This window comes from Ambystoma mexicanum, chromosome 6p (genome assembly GCF_040938575.1).
Source record: "Ambystoma mexicanum isolate Mex_15411 chromosome 6p, UKY_AmexF1_1, whole genome shotgun sequence".
Taxonomy (NCBI): domain Eukaryota; kingdom Metazoa; phylum Chordata; class Amphibia; order Caudata; family Ambystomatidae; genus Ambystoma; species Ambystoma mexicanum.
Window position 1 is genome coordinate 1,340,925,586 of NC_090935.1, and position 18,885 is coordinate 1,340,944,470.

An 18,885-nucleotide genomic window follows, 5' to 3' on the forward strand; every position below is an offset into this window, starting at 1 on the left:
TGTTCCCCATTCTCGACGTGGAGGTCTACCTACACCTTCACAAGATTCCACTGTGCCGACAGGGAATCCAGGGAATAGTCCTGGGTCAGTCAAGTAGTGCTTTGCAACCTGTTAGCAAGAGGGGAATCCATTCCAGTGTTAAGTGGATTGCTTCTGTGAGCCTTGCCAACTTCTGCGGTTTTGTGTATGTACTGCTGTGTAATCTTCCTGAACATGTAAATCCATGTAAGACCCCTGGAGAAGGAACAAGTTACTTACCTGCTCTCCAGCCTGGGTCTTACATGGATTCACATGCAAAGCCTGCCTCCCTCTGGCTCTTCTTGGTTGCTTCGTGGTTACTACTGTCACTTTCTGTGCATGACCAAATCTGACGATGGCCACGAGGGATGGAATGTCAACGGCTGGGGCAGTATGACCCAAGTGACAGTAATCAGCTATTGCTGAGACTAGTAGGTTTAGCTTTAAAGTGAAACTGCTTTAATATTACTGAGGATTCCTAGCCTGACGACGGGAAATATGAGCATGTGCATCTATGTAAGACCCATGCTGGAGAACATGATTTACAGGTAAGTAACTTGTTCCTTCTGTTGACATTTTGTATCCTTTGTCATGGACCACCATGAAAAGGCCAAGACAGAACCCTACATTTCGAATGGATTGTGTCCTCCCACGTATTTCTCATCTTAGATATATCCTTACCTTCAGCTTTGGAATTTTTATTTCTCTCCACCATAGGGCGCTCAACTCGAGGCTGCGGCGTCGATGTCCCTCGTCGGCATCCATCGAGTGCTGACGTCGTCCGCTGTATAAATGCCTCAAGCGTGCCCGTTGGCCTCAGTTCTTCTGTTAGCTTCACTTCGGATTGAGAAAACGGCGCTTCGGTTTGTACGATAATGTCGTCTTAATCTAATCCTTCCACACTGAAGACTGGATTCAAGAAATGCCAGAAATGCAGGAGAAAGATGTTGCTAACTGATCCCCATCGGAATTGCCTCTGGTGCCGACCACTGTTTAGATAAGTGCGGTTCCTGTCAGTCGACGACCCATAGGGCCTTAAAAGAATGAAGAGGTAAACTGGCAGTGGGGGAGGAATTCTTGAAGCTTTCTTAGAGAGGGAGAAAAGACTTGGCTGAGTCTTCAGCGAAATGTCATAAAAAAATTTAGGTCGAGGATTAGATTCAGGAAGTCCTCTTCTTCCTCTAAAAAGGTAAAGAAAAGACGACACCGGTCTCCCTCTTCCTCGACGTTGTCTGAGGAAGTCAGAACATGTCCGTCGAGACATGACTCCCTAAGAAAGTGGAAAGCTTTCAGAGCACCTATGTTAAAAAAAATTGAGAATGTGGCCCAGACCCTCTCAAAAAAGTCTAACGAAGACCATGCCCCTGCTCACAAAAAAAGTGACAGGGGAAGATCTAAGACGAGAAAATCTGACAAAAAACCGTTGAGGGTGTCGTCCAGGGAATCTTCCCAAACCCTCATTGAAAAAGCCTACCGGTGAATAAATCTGTGGTAGAACTCAAGAAAATGGCGTCAGACTAGCATACGTCATCAAAGTCCTCGTCTAAAATGTCCTCGAAGGTTGTCGAGCACAAGGTGTGGATGACCCAACCTAAAAATGTTACGTTGAGTGCACAGTTGACGGTGTCGAAGGCTCCTTAGACGGTGTCAATGGTCTCGACAACTCCTTTGACGGGGTTGACGATTCCTTCGACAATATCAAAAGTAATGACTACAACATCGACGCCATCAACGCTTTTATCGACGTCTTCTTTCACTCCAGTGACAAAATCGACACCAATGTTAGTCTATGCCACCTGAAAAGGTGTTTCATCCAGAAAGTAGACATGATTTTTTTTTAGAACCATGTCCTCCATATATGAAGGAGATTCATCAGCAGAAGAGGTTCACCTGCTGGTGTTAAATTTGGTACAAAACAAGTCCCTTAGTAGTTAATTGATGCTCAATCTAAGATGCAAGACTTATGAGTGCCTGCAGTCAGCAAGTGGTCTGGATACATCTCCAGAATATGAATTTTAAAAGCCTGACCCAGCTCAACATGCTGATGCGGGTTATAGAAAATTGATGAAAGGGTAACTGAATTCATGGGATGGGGTAGAAATTCACCGGTCTATCAGGATGATGACATGACTGACATCCTTTCAGGAGGACCTCAGTAAGACCCCATACTTCCTTACAAAAGAAGGTTAGCACTGCATGGGAAAACACTGAATCTAATCTGGCAGTAAATTAGAAGTATGTGCCAAAATATAGACCATGTTCCTCAGATCCCGAATACTTAAGTAAACACCCATCTCCTTAAATTCTGGTAGTTCAAGCAGTTTCCTCTACTAGAAATGCTGCATACCCTACAATTCCCCCAGATAGGGATGAAAAAAAGATTGATGCATGATCCATTTATGTCAGGGAGCATGGCTTTAAAATCCACAAATGTAACTTGCACCCTTGCAAGATTTACATATACCCTGTGGGACTGCATGTCAGCGGCAGCTGAACATATCCCAGAAGTTGAGGAACGTGAAGGGTTCCTATCCATAGTACGGGATGGAAAGGAAGCTGCAGGAATGACTTCAATCAGGTTTGGACACATCTGACAGTATCAGTAGGTCCATGGCGTCTAGTATGGTGCTACGCAGATTTGTGTGGCTAAGAAAGTCAGGTTTTGCACCGGATGTGCAAACCAGGCTTCTTAATATGTCATTTGCCGGCTAGAGGTTGTTTGGCATCAAGGAGGATGAAAGTTTGGAGCAGCTGCAGACCTCCAAAGTGGCAGCAAAATCACTCAGTGCCACTATACGACAACCTCAACAATGCCCCTAAACAGGCTCATCTTTCTGGAGGGGGTCGTCCCTTTCGATTTTATTCCTCATTTGGGAAAGGAAGGGGACAGGACAGTCAGAGAGGGCAAAGGAAATGTCCTTGGGGCAAGGAAAAGGTGCTAGATCTGCCCCAGCAACGGCAGCTGTCCCTTCAGCTGCTGCTGCAGCGTCTGAAAACCACTCTGTGAGGTTTTGACCCACAAGACCCCAGTGGGAGGAAGGACCTCGCAGCATCTGGAAGAATGGCGGGGCATTACTTCAGATGCTTGGGCACTGGAAACAGTATCCCAAGGTTACTGCCTTCCTTTTCAAAAGAAACCTCAGAATCACCCGCCGGGATACAACTCTGTCAAACATCCAGACCCGCTCCTGTTGCAGGAAGTCTTGACCGTGCTACAGAAAGGTGCAATAGAACATGTACCTGTAGTGGAGAGGAACAAGCGTTGGTATCACCCATATTTCCTCATACCAAAAAAGGACAGAAGACTGAGACCCATCTTGGACTTGAGAAGCTTGAACAAGTTCCTCAGGAAGGACAAGTTCAAGATGGTCACACTTTCTCAGATCCGTCAGGCTCTCCAACTCCAAGACTGGTTGGTATCATTGGACCTTCAGGAAGCTTACTTTCATGTGCCAATCCAGCTCAAACACAGAAAGTACCTGAGGTTCGCAATTGGCAATTCTCACTATCAGTTTCGAGTTCTGCCATTCGGGTTGACTTTCGCCCCGAGAGTTATCACCAAGTTGATGACGGTGGTGGCAGCGAGTCTCAGGAGAAGGGGGTATTCACGTCTACCCCTACTAGATGATTGGATGATCAGGGCACGTTCTCCAGAACAAGCCCAGGAACATCTGTCCAAAACTTGCCACTTCCTTCACAAACTAGTGTTTTCTCTGAATTTAAAAAAGTCAAACATGGTACCATCTCAGAAACTCCAGTTTGTTGGAGCAGTCCTGGATACTTGTTCGGGCAAAGCCTTGCCTCCCGAAGAGAGAGCTCACGACATTCTGCAAATGGTAATAAAATTCCAGAATGCCCAGTATCTACCGGCCTTCGATTTTGTCAGGTTGCTCAGTCTTATGGCATCCTGCATTTTTCTGGTGTCAGATGCCAGATTGAGGATGGGATCCCTTCAATTGGCCCTCAGAACTCGGTGGTCCCAGGGGAAATGTCAGATCTGTTGCAAGTTCCAGCCAGAGTAGCACAGGATCTGCAATGGTGGGCTTGTAGGGAACATATCCTCAAGGGAGAATCTTTTTGGCAACCATGGCCGGAGATAACAGTAGTGACGGACGCCTCACTCACAGGGTAAGGAGCTCACACCAACGAGTTGACAATCAGCGGTAGTTGGTCTCCATCGGAGTCCAAGCTACACATCAACCTATTGGAGCTGAGGGCAATCATACTAGCGCTGAAGGCCTTCCTGCCCTCTGTACGGGGAAAGAATGTCCTAATAATGACGGACAACACAGTGGCCATGCACAACCTCAACAAGAGAGGAGAAGTAGGGTCACTAACACTGTGCAGAGAAGCAATGCAGCTCTGGTTCTGGCCAATACAAGAAGGGATCTCTCTGTCGGCAATCCATCTAGCCGGAGAACAAAACACAGCGGCGGATGCTCTGAGCAGGCAGAGCACAGTTTCCCACATGTGGGAAATAGCTCAGGAAGTCCTTCGAGAAATCTTCACCCTTTGGGAAACCCTGCAAATGGATCTGTTCACGACCAGTGTCAACAGGAAATGTGAACTGTACTGCTCAAGGGAATTTCCTCCGAGAGGAGCTCTAGGGAACGCGTTCGTAGTGGACTGGGTGTTTCCACTTCTGTATGAGTTTTCTCCAGTCCCTTTGATCCCTCAGGTAATCAGGAAGTTGAGAAAGTTCAGGAAAACCATGATCCTAATTGCCCCGGATTGGGCCAGGAGAATGTGGTACCCGGACCTTCTGGACATGTCCATCTGCCCTCCAATACGTCTTCCAAAAAGAGAGGATGCTCTCTCGTAAGAGGAAGGTCACGTTCTCCATCCAGAGGTCAACACACTCAACCTTCACGCATGGCTTCTGAGAAGTTGAGATACAAGGATTGGGACCTTCCGGATGACGTCATGGAGATCTTGCTTTCGGCCAGAAGGCCTACAACTAAATCTCTGTATCGGTGTTGTTGGAACAAGTTCAGTAACTGGTGCAGAGATAAGAATGTGGACCCGTTTCAGTGTAATATTCCCACAATATTATCTTTTCTGTTACACTTGGTTAATCTGGGGCTCCAGGTTGGCACGATAAAAGGTTATTTAGCAGCGCTATCCATTTTTAAGCGCTCCTGAGAGGAAGAATCTTACTTTAAGATACCTTTTAATAACTCGATTCTTAAAAGGTCTAAATAATGTGTTTCCTCCAATACCTTTTCAAGTTCCTGTGTAGGACTTTAGTTCCTCACATGCATTCAATTTAAGCCTTTACATTCTTGTCCGTTAAGGCTCCTTACTTTTAAAACAATACTTCTTGTGGCAATTACATCAGCTCGCAGGGTAAGTGAGTTGCAGGCACTTTCTAGCGGGCCTCCTCACACCATCTTTTATAAAGATAAAGTGGTCCTTAGGGTAAAACCCTCTTTCTTGCCAATAATTATCTCAGATTTTCACCTGTCACGAAAAATAACACTGCCTACTTTCTACCCTCCTCCTCACGCAAGTAAGCAAGAGGAACGGCTACATAGTTTAGATCCTAGAAGAGCTCTTAGCTTCTATATTTCAAGATTGGCAAAACTACGCCAGTATGACCAACTAGCCGTGACTAAGCAAACATTATCTAGATGGATAATTTTGGCTATAACTGAATGTTATAGATTAGCTGGGAGAGATCCTCCAGATGGACTGAGGGCTCATTCAACCAGGGGCATGGCAACTTCAGCAGCACTTAAAAAGGGGTGTCCCTCTGCAAGATATTTGCGCAGCAGCCACATGGTCATCCATGTACACTTTTATAAAACATTATGCTCTAGATTCGACTTCTTCACAAGGAGGTTTGTTCACTAAATAAGTACTTCATTCTGTACATGACCAACATTTCTGTACTCCCACCTCCAATACAAAACTGCTTTGGGAGTCTATCTAAGATGAGAAACATGTGGAGGACACAATCCTGTCGAAGAACAAGTTACTTACCAACTTTAACGTTCTTTCGATTGGATGTTCCTCCCACGTATTCCTCATCAACCCTCCCAGCCTACCCAACAGTGCAGTTTACGTGGTTTACACTCTCATTTTTTTTAAGGCTTGGGTCAAAAGAGGCACGCCATTAACTACAATCCATTGGCTACAATATACGAATAAACGGAACTGAGGCCAACGGGCACGCTCAAGGCATTTATACAGCGGATGACGTTGGCGCTCGAAAAGAAAAAAGGTACTTGAGGGCCTTGGGTATCTTTTTAAAAAGGGCTTTTGCAAATACACAGGGACCTCCCCCAACGGCCTGGCTCGAGTACTAAGGACGTGTAGGTTTTTCCTGAATTCCCATAAGGAATCATTGACTCGGCCTGCTCCCGTAGTTAAGTTGTTAAGAACGAAAGGTCTTGCCCTTCATACTGCCACTTTAGACCTGACCGGCGCCTTTTAATAAGGTTGACAGAAATCGATTGTCATGGAAACTTTCAGCTTGGAATATCTCATTGGGCCTACTAAACAAGCTTTTGCCTTTTCATACAGATAGCAGCTTACAAATACGTTGCTTCCGCTTGTGGCCTAAGACAGGGGTGCGTTCTAGTCCCCGGTCTTCAAACTTTTTTTTAGCAGATATTCAAGTGGAGTTGCATAAATCAAATGCGTTTCCTCCCAAAATCAGCGCCCTACCGGTAGGATGGTTTGCTCACGCGGATGTTGTGATCTTTCTCGATTCCACGCCAATAGGGTTACAGCAAAGTTAATCAAAGATTATTACTTTTAAGAGGAAGTTGAAACCAAACAATTTGAAGAAGTATGTAAATGGCAAAAAGATTCAGGTCGACCAACTCATTTATTTGGGATTGGTGATTGCAAATAAGAATCAGCTTGGTCCTATCAAAGAGAAAAATAATTTAAAATAAAGGCTTTTACAATTGAAATGAAAATTTTATTTGCCAAATACTGCTGCTTTTCTTTACAGCCCCAAATTGTACTTTACAAACCAGTCCCCCCGACCACCCCCAAGTATCACATGTGATCTGATGCTAATGGAAATCAAGAATTGGAATTGGCAGAATGCTCTGGAAGGGAAATTATGGCACTCAGTTCTTTGTCTTCCCTCCAACCCTCCCGATGGTGATGGTATAGTTAGAGTTAGGGTTAAGATCTTAAAGGTACACGATAAAATGGAACAGAGTAAATCTATATTTAAAGCTGAGAGATGAAAGGCAGAAATCTATTTTCCACTGTGGGCTCAGGGTGTCTCCAAGGAGGAGGTGAGGGGGGGCATTACTTTACATGAATATATATCAAACTGTGAGGGCTACTTGGAAGGAATACATTCTGAGTCTAGTTTAGCCAGCGGTAACCATAGCACAGTAAAACAAAAATTGAGAGAACGGGATAGTATAGAAAATATGTGAAGCTTTAAGTAACCTGGAACTTCCTAAAGAATATGTAAATTGCCTCATTTTAAGATTTCCTATGGCATATACTCAAACATTTCTCGCACCCTCGCTAAGGGGCTGGTATTTAAGTTTCAGGTTTATCGTCTTAGAAACACTGCAAGTGATTGGGCCTCGGTTAAAATGTCCTCATGAGCTCCAAACTTGCAGAATATGTGAAAAGAATTCTGAAGAAACTTTACGGCATCCAATTCTGGATTGTATCCGTCTAGTTCAAAGACGCTTATTTTATTTTGAGAGATTCATACACTCTGGAAACAAGAGTTATTTTGGATGTTCTATGGCTGAAGCTGATTAATGGTAGGCGGTAGGCTGCTCTCTCTCGCTCGCTCTCTCGCTGTGGTGACCTTCTTGAATGAGATCTTGCTTCTCTTGGGAGATGATCTTATAGCCAGAAGAACGCAGTACAATAATGCGTCACAATGCGTCTTAAAAAAAGAAATACTTTAAGAGCACTCCTCACTTTAAATGGTTTTAATCAGTATTGATATGCTTCTTTGCACAAGATCACCTTAGTTATCCCAATGAATGTCATGTTAAAGATGTTTTCACTTTGTAGATGGAATGTTTCATTTTTATATTTGGGATTCCAGCTAGCCGCTTTTAAACTATTTTAGGAAGAATATAATTTAAGAATCAGGAAAGGTAGCTTAAGAGTGGAATGTAGGTACTTAGGCTTATATGGAGTTGTATATGCATGACATTTAATTGTAATTGATTCATGATGTGCACAGTATTTTTCTTCTGATTTAATTATTCTGTGATTCATATTTTGTAAATTATTTTAATATGAAAGGTTTAAATTGTAAACCAAACCGCAATAAAAATAAATAAATGTAATGACAAGATTGACAAGTAGCCATTGTATCCCCAGTTAGCCCAGTATCCAAGTAGGCCCCTTTTCCAAATAGGAGCATCAATATCGGTGACAGAAGGTATGGTATGGGTGGGTCAGTTAGGATTACAGAAGCGCCTTGAAACAAAATGTTTGCTGTATAGTGGCCATTACAAATAACCAATAAATAAAATAAATAAAAGGTGATGGTAGAAGGGGAAGGGCGTTCAATGCCAGAGGCGGTCATCCGCTAACCTACTAATCAGTCACTCCAGCCTACAAGGGTACACACTCTAGCCGCCCATGTATTTTCCCCACATACCTGTTTCCATTTAACCCTTCTCCTCCCAGGCATCACCTTCTCATGAGAGGATCATTACATCATCTAGGCCCTAATTGTTGAAATCCAGACAGCAACATTCCTTACACTTAACACCAATGTGTTGCTACCATTGTCACATGCAAAAGAAACTCTCTAGAGCTTCACTTTAAAACCCTCATTCCATTTTTCCACAGAAGCAGAACCAGGGAGGCCGAGAACCCAAGCCTTTGCACAAGAAAACATTCCACCCTTCAGAAGACCCTCTGCCCCCCATTAACACCTTAAACTGTCAGTTATCTCAAAAGACATGCATGACTGCTTGTCTCTCTATAACATTTCCAGAAGTAGCTGTTCTCTCCTTTGCAGTCTCATACGAGACCTCAATCGCCAGTTCCCTTAACCATTTCTCATACTGTCTCCTTACCATGCCTTGCGCACAATCTTGCCTCACCTGGCAATAGTTTTGAATGTTGTGAGGTGATGAGGGCATGATTGCTGGGGCAGGTAGGCTGCATGATTGGGCATTTTTGGATGGACGAGCAAAATTCTTTCACCAACTTAGGCAGTGAATCATCTGGCTGGCCTCTGTGCAAGTCTGGTGTCCGGCAATGCAGCGGGAAGGCCCTGTGCGTGTTCTAAAGTTCTTGCAGGGAATTTAGGACATTTCTAAGTCTTAGATCAAATTTCCAAACTACCCCTGAATTGTGAAAAATCTGCTTCTCAATTTTCCTAAATGTGCTAAAAAATTAAGTAATTAACTTTTGGAAATCTGACTCAAGATTTGCACGTTTCTTTTTTGTATTCACATTTTGTTTTTAAACCACATACAATATAATACAACAGAAAAAGGTATGCTGTGTCAGGTCCAGATTTCTTCCCCAAATGTCCTCGTACAGAGTAATCTTTGCAAGCTTGACCAAAGATTTGCAAACGTTGTGCTGTTTTTTTAACAAATATTCTCACCAGTGGTCTTTATATCCTAACTTGAGTCTACAGGGATTGAAATAATAAAGACAAGATGAGCAGGAGTTAAATGCAGCTCCCGTGAATCGGGCATCTTTGAGTAAACTGGGCCTAACACTAGGGAATGAAGAGCTAGTACGTAGCATGCCATAATTCTAACCGCCACATAAAAAGTAAACTATTACTTTTTGTCCAGTATGTCACCCATTATGCGTTAATGTTTTTCTGTGTATACTGGCGCTGCTTTCCTTACGTTCATAAACAGAGTTGATGTCACATTTGTATGATTAAATGGCACAAGTTAGTGCTGTGTAGTCTAATGTATCTCCTGTTGTGTTGGTGTCAGGCTCTTCTAGGCTACTAGCAATTTCAAGATCTGGTCTTTATGGCTAGGTTGTACTATTTAGTGTCCACACCAGCCACTGTTTGAAAGATACTGGTTTGATTGTATGCTTGTCATTGCTCCTTTTTTCCTTTTTAGATTATGAATTGCTAACAGAAAGTGACATGCTGCCAAACATGAGAATTGGGGTCTTTGGTTTTACTGGTGCCTTTGAAGACAGGGATCCTACACAGTTTGATGAGAGGCATCTTAAGTTCCTGCAGCAGCTTGGCAAGGTAAGTAGATGTTAATAATTACATGATTTCATGTTCAAGCAGACCGTTTTATTTGTATAGCTTTTAGGGACCAACTCAGTAGTATGTATATCTGTAATTTGCAGGCAAGGCTTTCTTTGAGGTCACGATAATAGTTTGTAAGTGCTTTAAGATCATTTGGTGGCACACTGTATGCCTGTAAACCTATTGCAAACATGCACATAGTCAATTAAAGCCTCTTATTATTTCCACCCACCCTGACTCCCCAATGCAGGCTTAGTTTACATTGTCATTGTTGCCTAGGCACTACTGCAGCCTTTGCAATTTTCCTACCAGGAACATTGTGTGAGGTGTCACCAATGAGAGGCGGACACAAAGTTGTAATGTTCTCAACATTAGCCATATTTATTACAAGGAAATTGGATTGGAAAAAGGCCTATCTCACGCCTAATCAAAAGAAAATATTCCTACCTATGAAACAAAAACTAAAGTAAGTTGACCTTACTCCAAAATGCATCTGACCCTCACACTAATATACAAAATAAAAAGGTACAATAGAATGTCTGTTTCACTTCAACTAAATTGTGCAAAACCATGTGTGTGTGTGTGTGTGTGTATATATATATATATATACGGTAGTGGCTGTGTAGTTAGGGTTAAGTTGCTAATCCCATAGGAAGAGCAATTTTTGGGGGGGCTTATAACTTCACTCCCCCTGGACGAATCCTCACCAAACTTTGCAAAAAAAGTATATGGCCCACTCTGAATTTTTTTGCAAAGTTTGGTGATGTTTGGTCCAGGGTGGGAGTCCCAAAATTTATTTTTTTCCCATAGACTGAATGGGGAAAAAAACTTTGCGCACGCCAAACTTTGCGCACACCTACAGCCCAAACCACTGGATGGATTTTTACCAAATTTGCGGCAGGAGCAGCGGCTTGGTCTCGAAAGCGTGCTTTTTTGTAAATTTGGTGAAAATCCATCCAGTTTTTTTTTAAAACGATGAAAAAGTAGGTCTCAAAAACTTAGTGATATCTATGTCCGCTCCGCGAGCAAGTTATCGATTGGCTAATCGTTCGCGTCATGTCCGCGGACATGTGACGCATTCACTGATTGGATGGTGAAGTGCGTCAGATTGTTCCGATGCGCCCGCCATCTTGGATCCGTGTTTTGGTGTCCGCGGACATCGCCGCAAAAACATATTAAAAAACACAACATTGCACTTGTTAAACTTATCAAATACTGTCTGGGGTGGTGAGGGTTGATGAGGATGGGATGGAATGGGATCTGGCAGCAAGAAGCAAAAAAACGGGTGTTTTTTTTGTCACGAAAGTCATACGGTACATTTGGAGGTGTTCCACAATATAATGTGTGTAAAGTTCAGGCGAAGTACTAATGTGTCTGTGTTAAAATGTATTTAAAATAATAATGGAGTCAGACTGCCGCCCCCTGCAGAGAGCGGCCCTGCACTTGTACGAGAATAACAGTTCTCATGGCGTTGGTGAGGAAAGTTTTTGCAAAGTGACAATGTATTTCGATTCTGAGTGAAGGTCACCAGCTTTGAATTTTTGGTTGCGAGCTAAGGAAGCCCACGCATGGCACACAAAGTATAAGGTTCAATTGTTTTTTTACCTTGAGAGAAAGGGACCATTCCATAAGGAATGCAATGGGAGGAGGTTTGTAATAATGTAGATCTGATAAGGTTATGCATTCCAAAAGTGTGTAAGGAACATGTAAATTCAGTTCATGAAGAATCTTTGGTGCGAGCGCAGTGAGTGTTAGTCTGACTTACGGCAAGAGAATGGAAATGGTGAATATAATGCAAGTTTGATTTTGACGATTGTATACCGGAACAAGCATTAACTTATTATTATCTGAAGATTAATTTTGGGTTATATTCGATTTGTTTTTTCTGTGTTGCTTATTGCAATGGAACACAAGTACTATCTTTGTGTGTAGTTGTCTTTTTTTATGTGGTTATGGGGAGTGCAGGATCGAGGTGCATGTAGACTATCACTAGGTTCACCCAGGTTCAATGCTAATATTTCATTAAAATGTCATGTATGACCATATCGAATTGTGTATACCATCCTTTTATCCTCCTCTACATCCTGAGAAGGAAGAGGAAAGGCTTCACAGGCTTGACCCTACACGTGCACTAAGCTTTTACATCTCCAGAAAGACAATGTTAAGACAGGTTGATCAGTTATTTGTGGGCTATTCAGGTCACAAATTGGGGTTGGCTAGTACCAAACAAACTCGATCAAGATAGATTATAATGGCAAAATCGGAGTGCTTCAAGCTGGCGGGGAAAGCTCCTACAGAACAACTAAGAGCTCATTTGACCAGGGGCATGGCAACTTCTTCTGCTTTACAGAGGGGAATTCCAATAAGGGATATATGTGCAGCTCCCACATGGTTGTCTGTACACACCTTCACTAAACATTATAGTTTAGACTCTTCTTTCGGGTCAAGAATCTGCATTTGGCAAAGCAGTGTTTCAGTGTATACGCATCAATAAAAAATGCATGTCATACTAAATTCTTCTCCCTCCTCCAAATTACTTAAACTGCTTTGGGAGTGTATACTTTCAATTGGATGTTCCTCCCACGTATTCCTTATCGCCCCTCTTGGCCTACCCCACAGTAGAATTTCACTTGCAGTCTATGCTATCTCAGGGGGAGTAACTGTCGGACACAAAATAAATGCTTCACTCGTAAAAAAGTGGAACTGAGGCCAACGGGCGCTGCGCATGCTACATATACCTGCGGTGACGTCAACATCAAGACGGAGGCCTCTGAGGGACATTGAGGGACATTGACACTGCTCAGCCGCTAGTACCCACAGCCAACGCCCCTGTGTCTAGCTCAGCCCCCGGCTCCCATTCCCGTGCCAGTCACGTAAGCCCCGGCTCCCATGCCTGTACCAGGCACGGCTGCACCGGCTCTGCCACCTCAGCAGCCTCTGGCACTGATAATCAGCCCGCCACAGCTGCCTGCACCCAGCACTCCTACGGCTCCCCCGGAACTGCAGGGCACCACAGTGGACACAAATGAAGAGGAGTACCCTGGCACTCCATCGTCAGCCAAAGCTTTTCACGAGCGGCTGGTGGGCCTGGCTGAGTACCTAGGAATCTCATAGCCACAGGTGGAGCTTCCAGAGGCGGGTTACTGGCTGAAGTTCTCACACTACGCCCTACTGCCAGAACTGGAATCCCACTTCAGGACGACGTAGTAGCGCTTACCAAAAAAGGGTGGCTCAAGCCACACTTTCCCCAGCCGACCAATAGATGTTTCGACACTAAATACAGGTAAACAGAAGTGGACCCCCTCTGATTGTCGGCGTACCCCAACCACATTCCTCGGTGATAGCTGCTGCATCACTGTATTCCAAGCCACAATCTTCTTCGGCGACTTCGGCCTCGGCACTGCTGCGCAAGGAGAAAAAGATCTTAGAGGCGTTTGGGAAGAAAATGTATTCCAACATCACTCTCCTATCTGCGCCAGGCCAACGTGGACGCCATGTTGGCTGCTGTCAAACAGAAGTTATGGTGGGAGATTGCGGATTTCCTCCCTGATCTCACGACCCACAGCCAGGCTCGCTTCAAGGCTGGACTGGCTGAGGCCAAAATCGTGGCACAATAACTAATGGAGTCCACGGTGGCCTACGTTGACACTTCAGGTTGGGCCATTTGCATTGCCACGGACATGAAAAGGATGGCGTGGCTGATGGCTATAGAAATAATTCCAATGTGTAGGAATGCATACTAGACTTGCCTTTTGAAGGGGTGGGTGTCCCTGTTCCATTCGACAATGTAAGAGGAACTCAAGCAAAATCTTTATTTATCCTCATGCAGTCCAATCCGAAGACCTACAGCCAAACGCACCAGTGCTCGGACAAGGGTCGGTCCTTCGGAGGCTTCAGAAGCTTTCAAGAGAGACGGTCCTGGCAACCAGACAAATCCCAAAGCCAGCACAGGCGCAAACAGCACAAGGCGGCTAACAATGGGTTTTTCCCGTCCCCCTCCTTATACCTAGCCTCAGAGGGGAAGAAATTGTGACCGGCCCATCCGGATCCACGAGTCTCCAATGGGGGGGCAGGCTTGCCGTTCACACACATCGCTGGCGGACAAGGTTCACTGACCCATGGATCCTCTCAGTAGTATCCATGGGCTTCCGGCTCCCCATTCCTCCCTCTCCTCCTTTCTCCCCTCCGCTCCCGCAGATTGGTACAGCATCTCTGTTGGCAGACATACACTCCCTGGTAGTGAGCCGGGTAGTGGAGGAAGTCCCAGCCTCACATCGGGGTACAGGCTTCTATTCACAAATTTTCGCCATACACAAAAGAAACAGGTTGGCCTGAGAGTTGTTAGACCTTTCCACCTTGAACCTTTCCCTCTATCTCCAAAAGTTCAAGATGGTTACCCCAGCCTTCATAGTGGAGACATTGTGTGCGGGAGAGTGGATGTGCTCCATGGATCTGAAGGATGCCTATCTACACGTCTGGATTTGGGAACCCCATCGGTCCTTCCTGCTGTTCAGGATCATGGATTTTCACTTTCAATACAGGGTTCTACCCTTTGGACTCAGTTGGGCCCCCAGGGTCTTTACAAGGCTAATGACCGCAGTGGCAGCCCTACTCAGGGCGCAAGGCCATCATATTTACCCATATCTAGATGACTGGCTAGTCAGGGCGAGATCTCCACAGGCAGTCCAACGTACTGCATCCGCCCTCATGGAAACACAATACGACCTGGCATTTTCTATCAATCTCAAAAAGTCACAGTTGATGCCCACACAGAACCCTACTGGGACTTATCTGGGGCACGAGCTCCGAGAGGATCTTCCCCTCAGAGGACAAGATCATGGCCATCAAGAGAACCGCAGGGCATCAGAGCAGTGACCTTGGCGTGGTGGTACCAACACCTGTTGGGAGTTATGGCTGCATGTCTTCTTGCAGAACCACATACGAGGCTCAAAATGAGGCGGCTGCAGCTACATTCTTTCAGCCTCCTGGAACCAGGAGATGGGTTTGCAGGCGTAGCAAGTCAGCATTCCACAACAGCTCCACCAGGATCTGATCTGGTGGGGTACGGACAACAAGCTGTGGATAGGCAGGCCCTTCCGGCAACCATCACCTCAGGTCACCATTACCGCAGACTTATCTATAGAGGAATGGGGAGCTACCCTGGACATCCACAGCGTCCATTGAGTATGGTTCCGGCAGGAGCCGCTTGCGCACATCAACTTGCTCGAGATGATGGCTATCTGGCTTGCTCTCAAAGCCTTTCTACCTATTATCACCGGCAGGGCGATTCTCATTCAAACAGACAGCTCCACCTGCATCAACAAGCAGGGTGGCACCCGGTCCCCTCCCCTCTGCAGACTGACGGTAGAGATTTGGGAGTCTGCTCTGATGAACCACATACACCTGTCAGCAGTCCACCTCCCATGGGAGTCCAACCTAGAGGCGGACAGGCTCAGCAGGCTGGCGCGCGGACAACTACGAATGGCAGTTGAACGAGCAGGTCCTTCAGGGGATCTTCAACAGTTGGGGTCATCTGCAGGTGGATCTCTTCACCACCAGTCCTAACAGGAGGTACCCCCGGTTTGCCTCCTGGCAGGGGTTCGCTGGTCAACGCAATGCAGATCCTGTGGAACATGACCGCTTATGCTCCCCCCCCCCCCCCACTCCTCTAGTGCATAGGGTCATCTGCAGGATCAGGGAGACAAGGGGCCTTCAGATCATCCTGATGGCCCCATGGTGGCCAGCAAGGCCCTGGTTCTCAGAGCTGCTCAGCCTATCGGACCAGGCTGGCCTTCACCTCCAGGGTGCTAGGAGTGACGCCACCAGGAGCCAGTACAAATGCAAGTGGACCAGATTCTGTCAATGGGCAGAATCAAAGGACATTGATCCTTTGACTTGCACATTGGACGCCATGCTCTCCTCCTCTGTGCACCTTGCACACACAGGCGTGCAAGTAGACACATGCTGCACTTATCTGGCGGCCATTGGAGCGTACAAGAACTCTGTGGGAGGTATTACCATCCTCGAATCCGGTGGTTGAGGCAATTAGCGGGCCTGTCTAGGCTGTATCCACGTATGAAGAAACCGCACCCGGTGTGGGACCTCAATATGGTTCTGGGCGCCCTGGCGCATAAAACATTCAAGCCAATGGCATCCGCGGACATAAGGCTAGTAACCATTAAGACGGCCCTCCTAGTGGGCCTTACCTCGGCACGTCGAATTAGTGAGATCCAGGCACTAGTGGCCTCAGAGCCATATATTACATTTCATAAGGACAAGGTGGTGCTCAGAACACAACCTGCATTCTTACCTAAGGTTGTCTCCTCTTTTCACCTTAATGAGGAGATAGTGTTACCAACTTTCTTCTTCGACCCTACGGATGACGCCCAGAGGATACTGCACTGTCTAGACGTCAGACGGGTGCTAAGATGCTACCTGGACAGACCCAAGAGTTTCCGTAAATCCCTATTCGTCACCTTTTGGGGGGGGGGGTTTCAAAACCAGGCTGTCGGGCCTCCAAGGCTTATATATCAAGGTGGATGGTTATGGCCATCAAGGAGACCTGTGAGGGAAAGCACAGGCCATTGCCAGCAAACATGTATGCCCATGCCATCAGAGTTAAAGCCACGGCTGTAGCTTTCCAAAGGCACGTTCCGTTGCAGGTTATTAGCAAAGCGGCTAAGCGGGCTACTCCCTCGAGCTTCTATAAGCACTACAGTTTGGATGCCAGCACCAAGTTGGATTCGGCTTTTGGTCAGGCAGTGTTGTGGAACTTGTTTTCTTAAGAGGGGCAACTCTCCACCCTGGGCTCCATTCAGTTGTAATCGCCCATACAATATGGAGGAAAGGGGATGGGACGTAGGAGTAATTATAAGTTACTCACCGTAGTGACTAGCATACTCTTAGTCCATTGTCCCCTTCCCTTCATACGTCCCACCATACTCCCCCTTATAAAACTGGTTTCATTAGGCAATGTTAATATTGTTGACGCGTCAAGGGGGACTGAGGAGTGGCACCGGTGGGTGGAGTCAGGCGAGCGCCTGCTGCCAGGGCCACTCCCCCGTGCGCATCTAAGTTTAAAGGGGAAGATGATTTCTCTGGTGAAAAAGGTTCTGTCTCCCGTCCCTAGCGAGCACCGCCCATACAGTATGGAGGAAAGGGGACTATGGACTAGGAGTAGGTTAGTCACTACGTTGAGTAACACATAATTAAATCACTGCTAACCACAACATCAGTTATGCTGAATATTCTTTGTCAATAAACAAACATTTAACACTCACACTAAAGAGTAAGTCTTCACACGCATCAGCCTCCTTTACTTTTTGCGCAGAGACAGAAAATCTAACTTTTAAAAACCTTACGCCTCATACGTCTTTGGTTAAGTATTGCTCGCCCTGAATTGACAATGTGAACTGCAATCCTGAAATTGTATTTGTTCCTGTTACCATAACCTCTACCTGTTAGTGTCCGTTTTAACGTTGTCTGTCACATCTGCTCACTAATATCCATGCAGAACTGCCCATGTACTAAATCAGTAAAAGAATATAGATAATTGCTTTAACTGTGTTTTATAAATGCTCCAAATGCTGTGCATTGGTCTAATGGTGCATCTTTTTTTACTTAGGGTAACTTTGGCAGCGTTGAGATGTGCAGGTATGATCCACTGCAAGACAACACTGGGGAAGTTGTGGCTGTTAAAAAGCTGCAGCACACCACAGAAGAGTATCTCCGAGACTTTGAAAGAGAAATTGAGATTCTTAAATCTTTACAGCATGAAAACATTGTAAAATACAAGGGAGTGTGCTACAGTGCAGGTATGGATTCTTATGCAGTTGATCTGTATTTTCTGAAAAATATTTTACTGTTTGAATAAAATGGAAAATTGTTTCAGTTGTTTTGCCATTTGGATATATCTTTACAATTCCACCATTTTGTACGTTTGTCACCACACATGTTTATTCTGGAGATATTGCCTCAGTAAAGAAGAACCTTACATCATCAACTCTATAAAAGCTTAGTTCATGCCACATTTTATTTACTGCAAACGATCTTTGTAAACTGTATTATTCAATGTATTTTGTATTATTAGGTTGTTTTGCATATGTATCTAGTTGGTGAACATCTGTGGCAGAAAGATATTTCAGGCTGAAACATTGTGCACAGATAAACTGCTGCTTATGCTGCTATTCAGTCCCTCCTTATCGTATCCCATTACTTATCAGAATCAAAGTTGTAGGAGTGATTGCTCAACAAAAGATGTACCGAGCCATCTGTCAACGCACATCCTTAAATTAGCATATTGTAATTTATTTATGTAGGTTACCATGGCCAGGCTGTGGAGTGATGCACGGATGGCCATGTAAGATTTTTCGACATGTAACATTATCTTTTCCAGCCAAACTAATGCGCACATGATTGAGGGACGGGCAGTCATTGAAACAAGGTGCCCAGTGCCCCTAAACCGCTTGCATTTAAACTCGCCATAGAAATCCAGGCCACAAAACACTGGACGTCACTAACTAGCATACTCGAAAATCTGTTTATTGTATAGGAAATGTTAGAAAGGAAATAGAAGGGAGACAAGTACTTGAGAAAGTGGTGGTTGATGCTGTGTTGGCCATCCCTGATCTAGGAGCTCCGATGGAAGTCCTGATTTCCCATTGAAATGCACCTTGCTCCTT

The 18,885-nt window shown here is 45.1% G+C and overlaps 1 protein-coding gene across 4 annotated transcripts in view; it reads left to right on the forward strand.

Moving 5' to 3' along the window:
- JAK2 (Janus kinase 2) overlaps nt 1-18,885 on the forward strand; it is a 1,999,562-nt gene that overhangs the window by 1,569,974 nt on the left and 410,703 nt on the right. For all 4 annotated transcript variants that reach the window (XM_069626008.1, XM_069626007.1, XM_069626009.1 and 1 more), the window contains 2 exons: nt 10,065-10,201; nt 17,829-18,018. In XM_069626008.1, coding sequence (XP_069482109.1) covers nt 10,065-10,201; nt 17,829-18,018 — 327 coding nt within the window. The remainder of the gene's footprint in view (nt 1-10,064; nt 10,202-17,828; nt 18,019-18,885) is intronic.